The following is a 12,051-nucleotide window of genomic DNA, read 5'->3' on the forward strand; positions in this document are numbered from 1 at the left end:
TGCAGAGCCAGGCTGGGAGGAGCTGACGGGGAGCCTGCCCAATCGGGGCAGAGTGGGGGTCGGTCCCCGTAGTTAGGGGCCAAGCAATCGGGGCACGGTGGAGCAAAAGGGGAGTGGCCAAGATCCCCCCACCGCACTTGCAGCCCGGTCTGGAAGCCAGCCACTGCTGTCTGTCCCGCATCACCAGCGGAGCAGAGACCCGCCCCTCCACGTGGCTCCAGCCGCAGCGGCTGCTCTTCCCACCCCCCACCCCCCCCGGTGGCGAAGTCCGGTTACTGCAGCCAACCGGACTTTCCACCAGGTTCCCTTTCTCCACCGGACGTTCGGGTCGAAAACCGGACACCTGGCAACCTCTATGGAAGGCGCGGCCCATGGAGGCTCAGCTCCCTGATCAGCCCATAGCGATGGTCCCTGCGGGTCCGGGTTGGAGCTCACCAGTGGCAGGGGGGAGCAGCTCACCCTGTCCCTGCACCAGCACTGCGGATAAATGGGGGGCATCACTGCGGTGTGTCGGTCAATGCAGCAGCTCCCGGGGGCGGGGGTTCCCAGGGTCTTTCCTGTTGCTGACACCCGTGCCTCCCACCCATAGGTGGCCGATAAATCTGGCAGCCCGCGGCGCCGTATGAGATCCCCGCTGCACGCCACCCTGCAGGTCTCCTCTCCCCTCTCCGGCTCCTCCCCCTTCCTCCACGCCACCGAGTTCTCCTTCGACGCCTCCGTGGTCAGGCGGACGCTGGAGGAGGACGAGCAGCCTTCGTCCCCGCTGATCCGCTACCGGCCCCTGACCAACGCTTCCTCCCAGGAGGCCTTGGGATGCACCCCCACCAGCTCGCCCCCCAAGTCCTGCCACAGCTCGGACAGCTCGCCCATCTACGCCCGGAGGGATCGCCGGGCAGAGCGGCACAGCGAAGGTAATGGCTGGATGGGGGAGCCACATCCGCACAGGAAACCCTTCCATAGCATTCCCGGCCCTGCTCCCTACGGCGCCTCCTGCTGGGAGAGGCTGGGGCTGCGGTCGCTGGCAGCTCTCCCCACAGCCAGGGCCCCTGCACCTTTCTCTGCAGCAGGGCTGTGCAGTGCCCTAGCTAACAGCGCGGCCCCTCTGGGCTGGGTCATGGGCTGCAGTGCCAAGTCCCAGTTGGTTCCCGGTGGTTTTGCCAGGCAGCACTGAGGTTCAGACCCATCCAGTGGCCCCAGCAGGGCTGGGGCTCGGGTAGCCCATTTTAACCTGGATAAAGACAGAGCTGGGCTTTGCCTGTGCTTGGGAAGGGAAAACACTTTCTCGCTGAGCTGGCAAACACCCCAGGGCTCCCAGGCTTTCCCTTAAACTGGCCTGGGAGCTCCTTTGGCAGGACCCTGCTGGGGGGGCCGCTGCAACCTCCGAGGGATCCCTGGGGCCTATCCCCACCTGCCCGGGGTACGTTCTCCCAGCTCCTTTGATCTCTCCCGGCATGTTTCTCTGCCCCAGATGACACAAGTCCGCCAGAGCCCGCCAGCCCCACCATTGGGCTTGACAAGAAGACCCGGAGGAAGTTCCTGGATTTGGGGTGAGTCCCACGAACTCTGGAGTGGAAGCCCCAGCTCTCTGGGTAGGACTCACGTAACCATTGGTTCCCTGGATGTCTAAGCTCCATGTTGCTGTCCTCAGTATGCTCCATGAACCCCCACATCACCCGGGGACCTGGGGAGGTCAAGGTGGGGTGGATGGATAGTTAGATAGAAGGGCATGTATGGGGAGGGACAGACAGACAGACAGATAGATGGATAAATAGAAGGGTATGTATGGGGATGGATGGATGGATGGATAGAGGTGTGCGGGGGATAGATAGACGGATGGATGAAACATGTGTATGGGGACAGACAGACAGATGGAGGCAAGAGTATGGGGACAAATGGATGGTGTGACACTCTATACCTCAGGGGAGCACCCTGTAACCCTCATATTCCTCACTTATATATAATTGTGATCTTACATATAAAGCATGCCATGAAAGGTATCAGGGGAAAGGTTATGATCTGCAGGAAGTCACTGTTCTGTCTAAAGATGTATACCATTAGTGCATATGAAGTTATGAGATTGTGTCGTTGGTTGTCAGTAAAACATGCTATAAATTGGGGAATCGGCCAGATATTAGCTCCCCAGAGACAACAGCCAGGAAAGTAACCAACGCCCGGGCGGGTGTCAAACAACCATCACCAGCCATTGTCCAGCAAGGGAGCTACAATTCAGTGACTCACTTGCACAAGGCCACACCAAGGGAATTGCTCAACCTTGCCTGGGGACTCTGCAGTGCCCCCAGGCATGCCTGGACTTGTGTTCTCCCAGCACATGGACTAAGAGTATAAAATAGAACACAGGGGCCTCATGCTTGATCTTTTCTCCTGCCCCCACCTTTGCTACAAGCAACAAGGATGCTCAGAAGACTTAAGACTCCAAGAGAGGAAACTGGCCCAGGTTTCAAGGGTGAAACCTGTGTACTATGAACTGCAGTATCCAGTGGGGTGAGAAAAACTGCTCCAGCTAGATGTTGCCCAGTCTAACAGAGTTGAGAGCGTAGACTGCGGGCTCATATTTTCTTTTGGTAACAAACTGACTTTTTGCCTATCACTTATAATCACTTAAAATCTACCTTTTGTAGTCAATAAACTTGTTTTACTGTTTATCTTTACCAGTGAGTTTGCCTGAAGAGTTTGATAAATCTGCGCAGGTTTTCAAAGGCTGGTGTATGTCCACTTTCCATTGATGAAGTGGGGAACCAATTAATAAACTTGCACTGCTCATCCTGAGCAGTGCAAGACAGCATATTCCTGAGGTACATGGCTGGGAGCTGGGGGGATTTGGCTGGTGCCTTTCTCTGTGAGATTCATGAGTGGCTCTGGGAGCATTCATGCAATCTAGCTGGATGGGGGGGCTCCACATGCTGTTGTGCTGAGTCATCACAGCACCTGGTGGGGTTTGCTGCTTGTCACTAGCAAGGCATTGTGAGAGACAGCCCGGGCTGGAGAGTTAAGGGGGCACAGTGGTCCCACAGTCCCAGGCTGCACCCTGGGCTTCCCATCACAGATGGATAGAAGGATGTGTATGAGGAAGAATGGATAGAGGGGTGTGTATGGGAATAGATAGATAGATAGATGGGTGTGTATGGGGATGGATGGATGGATGGATGGCTAGAGGGGTGTGTGTGGGGGGACAGACAGATGGATGGCTAGAGGGGTGTGTATGGGGATGGATGGATAGAAGTGTGGGGATGGACGGACAGACAGACAGACGGATAGAGGGGTGTGTATGGGGTTTGGATGGATCGATAGAGGTGTGGGGAGGACAGACGGATGGATAGAGGGGTTTATATGGGATGGATGGATGGACGGATAGAGGGGTGTATATGGGGTTTGGATGGATAGATTCTATGCTGTATGTCTGAATTTTTCTTTTCATCCTGCTGCCCTGTCCTCACCCTCCTCTGATCTGCCCCCCATGTTGTTTCCTAGTGCCTAGTGCCCATCTCTCCCCAGCCCATAGGCGCCCCTACCCCCCATCACACCTCTAACGAGCCTCCTTTGTCTCTGCTGCAGGGTGACCCTGAGACGAGCCTCTTCCAGCAAAAGCAGGAAAGAGAAGGGGAGCAACCGGTTGTCCATGGGCAGCAGGTGGGGAGCTGCCAGCCTCCCCCAAATTCTGAGAGTCTCACAAGCCACAGCCAAGCAACATTTCCCTGAACCCCACGATCACCCCCACCCCTGCCCGCCCCACCTTTCTCAGTGTGTCCCAGTCACCCACTTGGCTTTTCTGTAGCCAGGGGGCACTCGGCCCTCCCAAGGAGAGCACCCACCCCTCTGCCCTGGAGATCAAGGAACTCAGCCTGGTCTCCAAAGACCCGGGTGACTTGTTAAGAGTCCGGGTGCAGCTGAGACCCGGAGAGGGAGAGGGAGAGCGAGGTGCAGATGGGATAATGGGTTCACTGTCAGTGATGGAGCTGGGGTGCACGGAGCCATAAGGAGATGGACGGAGAGCACTAGCTACGCTCCAGACGGAGAGAGAAGAGACTGGCAGAGGCGAGATGAAGGAAGCAGGGAGATAGAGGACTGTGGGGATGGTCTGGGTGCCCTGGGTAGATCCAGACCCGGGCTGGGTCCTGCTGCGGTTCTGTTCAGTGGGGTGGAGTCTGGCCATGTCTGGAGGCTCGGATGCTCCGGGGAGCATGGCCCCCATGGTGGGCCGAGGGGAGCGAGGGTGCTAACCCGACTGCCGGCTCATTCCCCAGGGAGCTGGTGGAGGGCTCCAGCCGCTCATCCGTGTCCCCGTTCATGCCCTTCTCCTGGTTCACGGACAGTGGGAAGGGCTCGGCCTCATCCGGCAGCACCGTCTCCCCGACCCGCTCGCCCAAGAGGGAGGGCTTAAGCCCCAAGAAATCTGCCTCCCAGGTCAGTACCCATCCCCACCTCACCCTATAGGGCCAGGAGCAATGCTGCCCTGGGATGGGGCTGAGCCCTTGTAGGGCCAGGTGCAGCGCTGCCCTGGGGGTGGGGCCGATCCCCCTGTAGGGCCGGGGGCAGGCCATAGTCCTGCCATGACCCTTTGCAGGGTAGGCCCCTCGTTCACACGTTGGGTTACCAGCTGGCTGGTATTTGACCAGCTTGGCCGGTTTTTTTAATGGATTTGCCAGTGGCCAGAAGAATAATTTCACCTGCTGAGTATTTTGTACAAGGGTGAAAAGATTTGCATTATTCTCACCATGCGCTGGGCTAGCCAACGGTCAAAGTTTCTGGGCCCAGCTACAGATGCTGCAGGGGTCCCACGGCCGCAGTGTAAGTGAGAAAATGACGTTATCCATCTTGCCTCCCCGTGTTCTCCCTAGAGGCTGTACGTGGCTGTTGCGGGGGGTTGTGGAGTTGCCTTCGGGGAGGAGGGTGCCGGGTTTTTTGCATTGCGGAGGGGGGGACCCGACTCACGCCGTGGCCTTTCCCCGCGGGCAGGAATCCACCCTGGGCGACGACTGCACCCCACCCAGCAGCAGCCCCAAGACACTGAGCAGAGGCGCCAGTGAGATGAAATGCTCCTACCCCTACCACACCCTGTCCCAGTCCTCCGATGAGGTGAGCCCGCAGGGGCGGCGGAGTGGGGGGGGCAGCACGGAGGGGCCCCCGCCCTCCCGTTGCCAGAACCAGCCTGGAGGAGCCGGTTGGCCAAGTCCAACAACGAGAGGCCAGGGGGGCTTTCGCCGCTCCCCTCCTGGGCCCCAGGGCTGGGGTGACTCCGTCCGTGGGCCCCATGGAGTTGCAGAGCCTGCCCCCCCCCCCCCATCGTGCCTTACAACCAGCCTTCCCCAGGCTGGGGAGGCGGGGGGGTTCTCAGGGCTGCCAGGTGTTGAAAAGGGAAACTGGCAGAGACGCTAGAAGTCCAGTTACCTGCAGTAACCGGCCACTGAGGGGCAGGAAGAGCAGCTGGAGCCTGGAGGGGGGGTCGGCAAGCAGCTGCTGCTCTCCCCGGCCCCCAGCCTGATGCAGAGAACGCGGAGGGACCGGTGCCATCAAGGGGGGGGTGTGTGTAACCTGTCTGCCCCCCACCCCAGCTGTGCCCCGATTTCCCCACTCCAGCCCCTCGCTCTGGGGACCCCCCCCGCTGTGCCCCAATTTCCCCACTCCAGCCCCTCACTCCGGGGAACCCCCCAGCTGTGCCTCAATTTCCCCAGCCCCTCACTCTGGGGATCCCCCTCCCCACCGTGCCCCGATTTCCCCATTCCAGCCCCTCACTCCGGGGACTGACCCCTGCCAGGCCCGGCTGTGCCCAGCCTGGGCAGGCTCCGGGTCAGTTCCTCCCAGCCCAGCTCTGCAGGCCGCAGGTGAGTCCTGGGAGATGTGGGAGTGAGCGACGGGGGAGGGGGTGGACAGCGAGCAACGCGGGGGGGGCGGGGGGAACAGGCGGGGCATGGGGCGGGGCCTCAGGGGAAGGGGTGGGGCAGGGGGTGGGGCCTCATGGGGAAGGGGCGGGGCAGAGGTGTTCCATTTTCAGGGATTAGAAAGTGGGCCCAGGAAGGAGGGCTGGGAGGAACTTCTGAAGGCTCCCTGCTGGGGCGCCCCGACGGAGCGGGGTGGGGGTGCTCACCCCTCCCCCCCCCCTTTCTGCCCCCTGCAGTTCCTGGAGGAGCCCCTCAGCACCGCCACCAGCTGGAGCAGCCAGCAAGTGGGCCAGTGGCTGGAGAGCCTGAACCTGGAGCAGTACGTGGGCGAGTTCGTGGCCCGCGAGGTGGACGGCCAGCAGCTGCTGCACCTGGATGGAGCCAAGCTGAAGGTAGGGGTGGGGGGGCCTGCCCCGCGGCTGCTGGGTCCTGCTGCGAGTGGGGCTCCGGGGTCGGCCCTTGCGCCCTGCAGAGGTGCCTCCCGCCGGGGGTCTTGGGGAGGCATTGCCTTGCCCCAGCAAGGTGGACCAATCCCTTTGATGTCCTGGGGGATGGATTGATCCAGAGGCTCCTGGCCTGATGCACTGGGGCGGGAGGGGGGGATGCTGGACTGGGGGCCCTGATGGCCCAATGGATACTGAGCTAGACGGGCCAGCCGCGCATCCCACCGGGCTACTCGACGCAGGGGCTGGGGACGGAGTTCATCCATTTCCCCCTTCGGTAGCCGTCCCATTCAGGAGCCCCCGGCACCCTCCGCTGGAGCCCGTCTCTCCCCAGCCGGGTGCTGCTGTCCAGGCGGGTGGGGGTGGGAAGGGCCGTGGTTGTGACCATGAGGCACACCCTCCCCGTTGCCTCCTCCAGGCCCTGGGCGTCGGCAGCTCCACTGACCGGGCCCTGCTGAAGCGGAAGCTGAAGGACCTGAGCGTGGCGGTGGAGAAGGAGCGGAAAGCCCAGGAGAAGGTGGAGAAGCAGAGGGAGAAGCAGAAACAGAAGAAGAAAGAGCAGGAGCAGCAACGGAGGAGTTAGGGAGGGCGAGTTGGCACACGGCTCCCGGCGCGGGGAGGGACAGAAGGAGACCGCCCCCCGCCCAGGCGAGGGGGAATCAGGGGCACATGGACCGGGAGAGACACCGGACCCAACAGGGGATTAGCCTAGGTGCCAGTCTTTGGCTCGGGGCGGCACCACCATGGAGCCCGGACCTTCCAGCGGCCTCCTGGATCCCTGCTGGCCCCAGTAGACAAGCAAACCCCTCCCCCACTCTGCCCCTCCTCTCCGCCACGCACGGGGGCTCCTGGCACTACTGGGCCTGGCCCCACAGCTGGCTAGCGGTTGGCACCCGCCCGTGGGCCGCAGCTGGCGCGGCTTCCCCTTCCCAGCTTCCCCGCTGACCTCCGTCTGCTCCCGATCGGTTCCAGTCACCAAGGCGCCTTCCTGCTCCATGCTGATCGGCTGTCCTACCTCACCGGCCCCGTTTCCATTAGCACCACTGCTGCTCCCCACTCACTCCCGAAAACGACGGCTCGGCCCCAACAGGCCCGCAGGATGAAGATAGTGCATGGCATTACCCCTCCCCCCCACCCACAAGCAATCCTGGGTTGCACTCAGGGGCCCGGGGCACCCTCCAGGGGCCAGGATCGACACAGCCCGGACTAGCAGGGCCCGGCCAATGTACTCCGAGAGCACAGACACCGACCCAGGGAGAAACCACGAAGGAAATAAAACCGATTGCAACCAGCCCCCCTGGGGTCTGCTCTGCGCTACGCAACACCGCCTCCCCCCCACCCCGCCACGTTCCACAGGCTGGGGGCTGGGAATGGAGCGGGGAGGGGCCTGGAGGGGCGATCTGCCCTGGGAAGCAAATTAGGCCCTTGTTTGCTTCTCTAGGGCGGCTGAAGAGTGCGGGGAGGAAGTGGGTGAGGCTGGATTCTCAGGGGCAGGAGCATCCTCCACCCCTAGGGGTTGCTTCTCCCTGCTTCTGCTCTGCTCGTGGGAACACTGGGGTCCAGTCAAAGCATGAGGAGGGTGGAGAACTAGCGGGAGCCAGGCCTCTGAAGCCCGGGTGGTTGAGAAGGGATTTTTAGTCAGGCTCGTCGAATTACTGTTATTTCCTCCCTCGCCTCTAGTAACTCCAATGCCTACCCCACCTTGGGGAGAAAGGACTTCTTTGTTAATGCGCGGCACCTCCCAACCCCTCCAGCTAAGGGAGCAGAACTCCTGCGATAGGGCAGCTGTGGCGTGTCAGCCCCTAACCTTTGGTGCTTGCGGTACCAGAACCAAACCATGGTCCCTGCCCTGAGGCACTGCCTGGTGCAGTGGAAGACAAGAGGTGCACAGAGACCGGGCAGTGTAAGTCAGCCGTGGGCAGCAGGCCAGGCATTGGTCTCAGGGCACCAGGAGCCTGACCCTTGTGAGTGCCCAGGGGAATTTTAAGGCGGGGAATGATGCAGCGTTGTGACTGCCGATGGGACGTGCCACCCGAACCAGGGGGCAGCAAGGGGCTGGTTTGACAGTTCCGCTGGTGGGCGCCGGAGGCTGGGCTGATCTGAGGCGGTGGAGAAGGAGAGATGCCAGAGGAGGGAGCAGGCAGGCCCTTGACACTGAGAAGAAGGAGCAGCTGGTGGCTGTGATGGTGAAGGGGTAGCCGGAGGCTCCATTGCAGGGGCAGAGGGGCTGCTCGGAGGGAGGGGGAGTGCCTGAGACAGTTGCACTGTGCCAGCCGGCTCCCACCCCTCCCACGCAGACAGCAAAGCCCCTGGAGGGGGATGGAGCTGTGTGTGACCTGGCCCTTCGGGGACGGGGGTACAAAGAAGTCTAATATTCAGCTCCCCCACCAGGCTAGGTAGTCCGCTGCCATGGCTTGGGGCCATTCAGCATCCCCACCCCAGGGCGAAGGGCCCTGCTGCCAGCATGGAGGTTGCAAAGGGCCAGATCCCACCCCACAAACCCTGCTTAATCCCATGTAGTGGGCCAGGCCCCTCCGTCTCCCTGGGGGTGGCGGGGGGGGCTGGGAAGGGCAGCCCCCGCCAGGATGTGTGGATGGGTTGGCCCTGGGGGCCCACGCACCCCTCCCACTGTGCTGTGGCCATGAGCTGCGATTACAGAAGAGGGTGGGGTGGGGGTTTCATTCTGGCTGGAGCAAGCGGGGCACTCCTGAGCTGCCCAGCTGGGTGGGGAGGGGGTGCCCTTGAGCCCTGGGGTGGGGGGCGTTTGTCAAGGTGCTTAACTAATGGTGTGTGGGGAGGGAGGTAATTCAGCCCTGCAAGGACGGGGGCTAAGGCAGATGTGCCCACCCCATGGGTGGGGGCGGGGGGGTGTGTCAATGGGTAGCATCATTTCCCAGCACCCAGAGGCCACCGCTCTGGGAGCGACACCAGCAGCCCTACTTTGGGGTGGCCCTTCCCCCAGGCACAAAGGTGCGGGGGGGGGGGGGTCCCAAGGGCTGGGCCAGGCTGCGGCACACGGGCCGGGGGTGGAGGGAGAGCAGGAGCCCCTCTCCCGTGCACCCTGAGGGGGTTGCAGGAACCAGCCGCGGGCCTTGACCCGGCCCTGCAGCCTCCTGCTCTGGGTGGCCGCCGTGTCTCCCCTGGGGGCTGGCGCGGCCAGGGCGAGGGGAGCCAGAGGGGAAGCGGGGCTTACAGCAGCCCCCGGTACCCTGGGGCAGGTGGGTAAGGAGGAAGCAGGGCCAGGAATGGGGCCGGGAGGGGGGGGGGGCATCAGCGCTGCAGTGGCCTGGCTGCATTTCAATAGCAGCCCCCCCCCATCGCCAGGGCCAAGTCCACCGAGCTAAAATACTCATGGACCAGTGACTTTAAAGCAAGCTGGTCTCTCGGCCTAGCAGGGGGGCCTGCAGGACCCCACACCCGCCACGAGAGGGCGGGGCGCACTCAGCAAGGCTGAGCGAAAACACAGGCCCCTCTGAAGCCATGTAATTAGGATCTGCCTGGGGGTGCGTAGGGTGCAGGGCCCCCCCCCCCCGCCAGTCAGGGCCCGGCTCCCCATTGTGCTGGGCGCTGCATACACGCAGCCCGAAGGGGCAGTCAGTGCCCGTTAAATAGAAGAAGGGTTGCTGGGGGGAATGCAGGCAGTGGTGACCCCCGCCCCCAACCCTGCAGCCTTGTGCTGGGGTCCAAGAGCCCGGGTAAGAACAGGGGCAGGGGTGTGGGGCGGCAGGACACCTGGTTCTATTCCTGGCCCTGGGCAGGAGTGTGGTCTACCGGTCAGAGCCAAGGGGGCAGGGGGTGTGTTCTAGAAATCAGGACTCCTGGGTTCTTTTCACGACCCCACCCCAGCTGCGCAGCCGTCCCTTTTCGGAGCCCGCGGTGCCCTTGCTGGCAAAGGGGGCTAATGTTTGCCAGAGGGGCGTGTTCAGCACCTGAGCAGTGAAAAGCTTTGGGCTACCTGAAGCCTTTGGCTTAAAACAGAGGCCGGCAGGGGAGCGGTCATGCCCGCCTGTGAGACACAGCAGTGCAGGCTGGAGATGCTGTAATGGGCCTTCTGGGGCTGAAAACCCTCTGACAGCGGTAGGGGTGCGGAGGCGAGGTCGGGGGGGGGGGGGGGGGCTCATGTTTATTAAACCCACCCCGGTCCTTAAATCCTGTGCACAGGCCGGGGCAGTGTTACTCACTGGGGAGCTACGGTTCTGCTCCCCTGAAACACCACGATCTGTTGTTCGTACCTCATCTCAGCCGCCAAAAGCCCCAAGCTGGACCGGATCCTTTGAACTGCCCCCCGCTATGGCTGGCCCTCTGCAGGGGCAGCCGTGGTCCCTTGCAACCCCCCGTGCCCGGTGCCGGGCTCTCCCAGCTCAGGAGCACAATGCCCCACTTATTTTAGGAAACTCTGCCTGGAGATCGCAGCCGGGCCCACGCCCCGGTTTAGCAATAAGCAGCCTTTGGCCTAGTGGGCGCCGCTCCAGACCCGCGCGGGGGTGGGGACTGCCAGCTGCTTTTTCCCTTCTTAGGGCGGTGACTCAAGGCTGCATTCTCACCCCGCTGTAACCTCCATCCCTAACACCAGGGGTGTGTGTGTGAGAGAGACACTGCGGGCCCCCACCCCAGACTCAGCCGCTCCGTTCTGCCGGGGGCAGCAGGGGCCACCCCGCTCAGCCGGGGCTGTAAAGGGGATTTTAAGTCTTTTAGTTAAAATAAAGGCACCCTTAGGTTGCAACGCCCTTCCCACCAGCAAGAGCAGTGGCTGGGGGCATTTCCCCAGCCCCTCCAGAGAAGGGGGAGAGCCCCAGATCCAATCCCCCCCCCGCCCAAGGCATTCCCTCAGGGCTGCGCTACACACAAGCTGGGCCTCTTTAACTGTACAACTTTCATTACAGCAATTTGCTCCCCCCTGTCCCCCGCCCCAGACAGGGTGGTGCTGATCCAGTGCCGTAAAGGTGCTTTAGCCTGGTACACATGGCAGGGACGCCGCAATACTGGAATGGGGCACTTTGAGGCTGGTATAACCGCACCCACACTAGCCTAGTAATAAAAACCTCACATGCTGGGTACGGGGGGGGGGGGGGGGGCAGGCCCCCGTGCATATCAGGGCCCCACAGGAGTGAAGGGAAACCTGCCACAGCCAACGGAGCTGGTCCCATGGACGGGGCTCACCTTTGCTCCCCCCACACCCTTCCCCTCCCGCCGGCTGGTAAGCCCGAGGCTGCGCTCAACCGCCCGTAGCAGGCGGCTGCCAAGAAGGGGCCCCAGGTGAAACCCGACCTGGGAACCTGCAGCCTCGTTTTAGGGCCGGGCGCCCGCTGTTCTATGGTCAACCCCTTGACTGAAGGTCACCCGCTGGGGTGATCTGCGGAGCGAGCCCTTCTCCCCAAGGAAGCTGGGTCCAGGGAGGCCAATGGGGAGAGGATGCAGAGCAGCTGGCTTGTACATGGCCCTGCTCCCAACTTGGGGATCCAGGAGTCACTAGGTCTGCAGACGCAGAGCCTGCCAGCCCTCCCTCCCGCTCTGCCATTGGGTGACTGCTCACACAGTACATGCCACCTCCCGGCTCCTGGGGTTTCCCCTCCCGCTCAGCTGGGCGGGAGTCCTCCCAAGGGCACAGAGGAGGTGGTTTCCAGGGTTTGAAAGGCAGAGTCAGCTCCCCGCAGCTTTGCATCAACACGGCAGCTGCGCGCTGGGCAAGGGAATCCGTGCTCTCTGCTGCT

General features: G+C 62.4%; 1 protein-coding gene across 6 annotated transcripts in view; it reads left to right on the forward strand.

Moving 5' to 3' along the window:
- SAMD14 (sterile alpha motif domain containing 14) overlaps positions 1 to 7,632 on the forward strand; it is a 44,960-nt gene extending 37,328 nt beyond the window's left edge. For all 6 annotated transcript variants that reach the window (XM_075123679.1, XM_048830143.2, XM_048830145.2 and 3 more), the window contains 7 exons: positions 590 to 911; positions 1,469 to 1,547; positions 3,574 to 3,648; positions 4,263 to 4,422; positions 4,975 to 5,094; positions 6,134 to 6,289; positions 6,759 to 7,632. In XM_075123679.1, coding sequence (XP_074979780.1) covers positions 590 to 911; positions 1,469 to 1,547; positions 3,574 to 3,648; positions 4,263 to 4,422; positions 4,975 to 5,094; positions 6,134 to 6,289; positions 6,759 to 6,923 — 1,077 coding nt within the window. In that variant the 3' untranslated portion in view covers positions 6,924 to 7,632. The remainder of the gene's footprint in view (positions 1 to 589; positions 912 to 1,468; positions 1,548 to 3,573; positions 3,649 to 4,262; positions 4,423 to 4,974; positions 5,095 to 6,133; positions 6,290 to 6,758) is intronic.
- Positions 7,633 to 12,051: the final 4,419 nt, after the last annotated feature.

Source organism: Caretta caretta, chromosome 27, assembly GCF_965140235.1.
Source record: "Caretta caretta isolate rCarCar2 chromosome 27, rCarCar1.hap1, whole genome shotgun sequence".
NCBI lineage: Eukaryota > Metazoa > Chordata > Testudines > Cheloniidae > Caretta > Caretta caretta.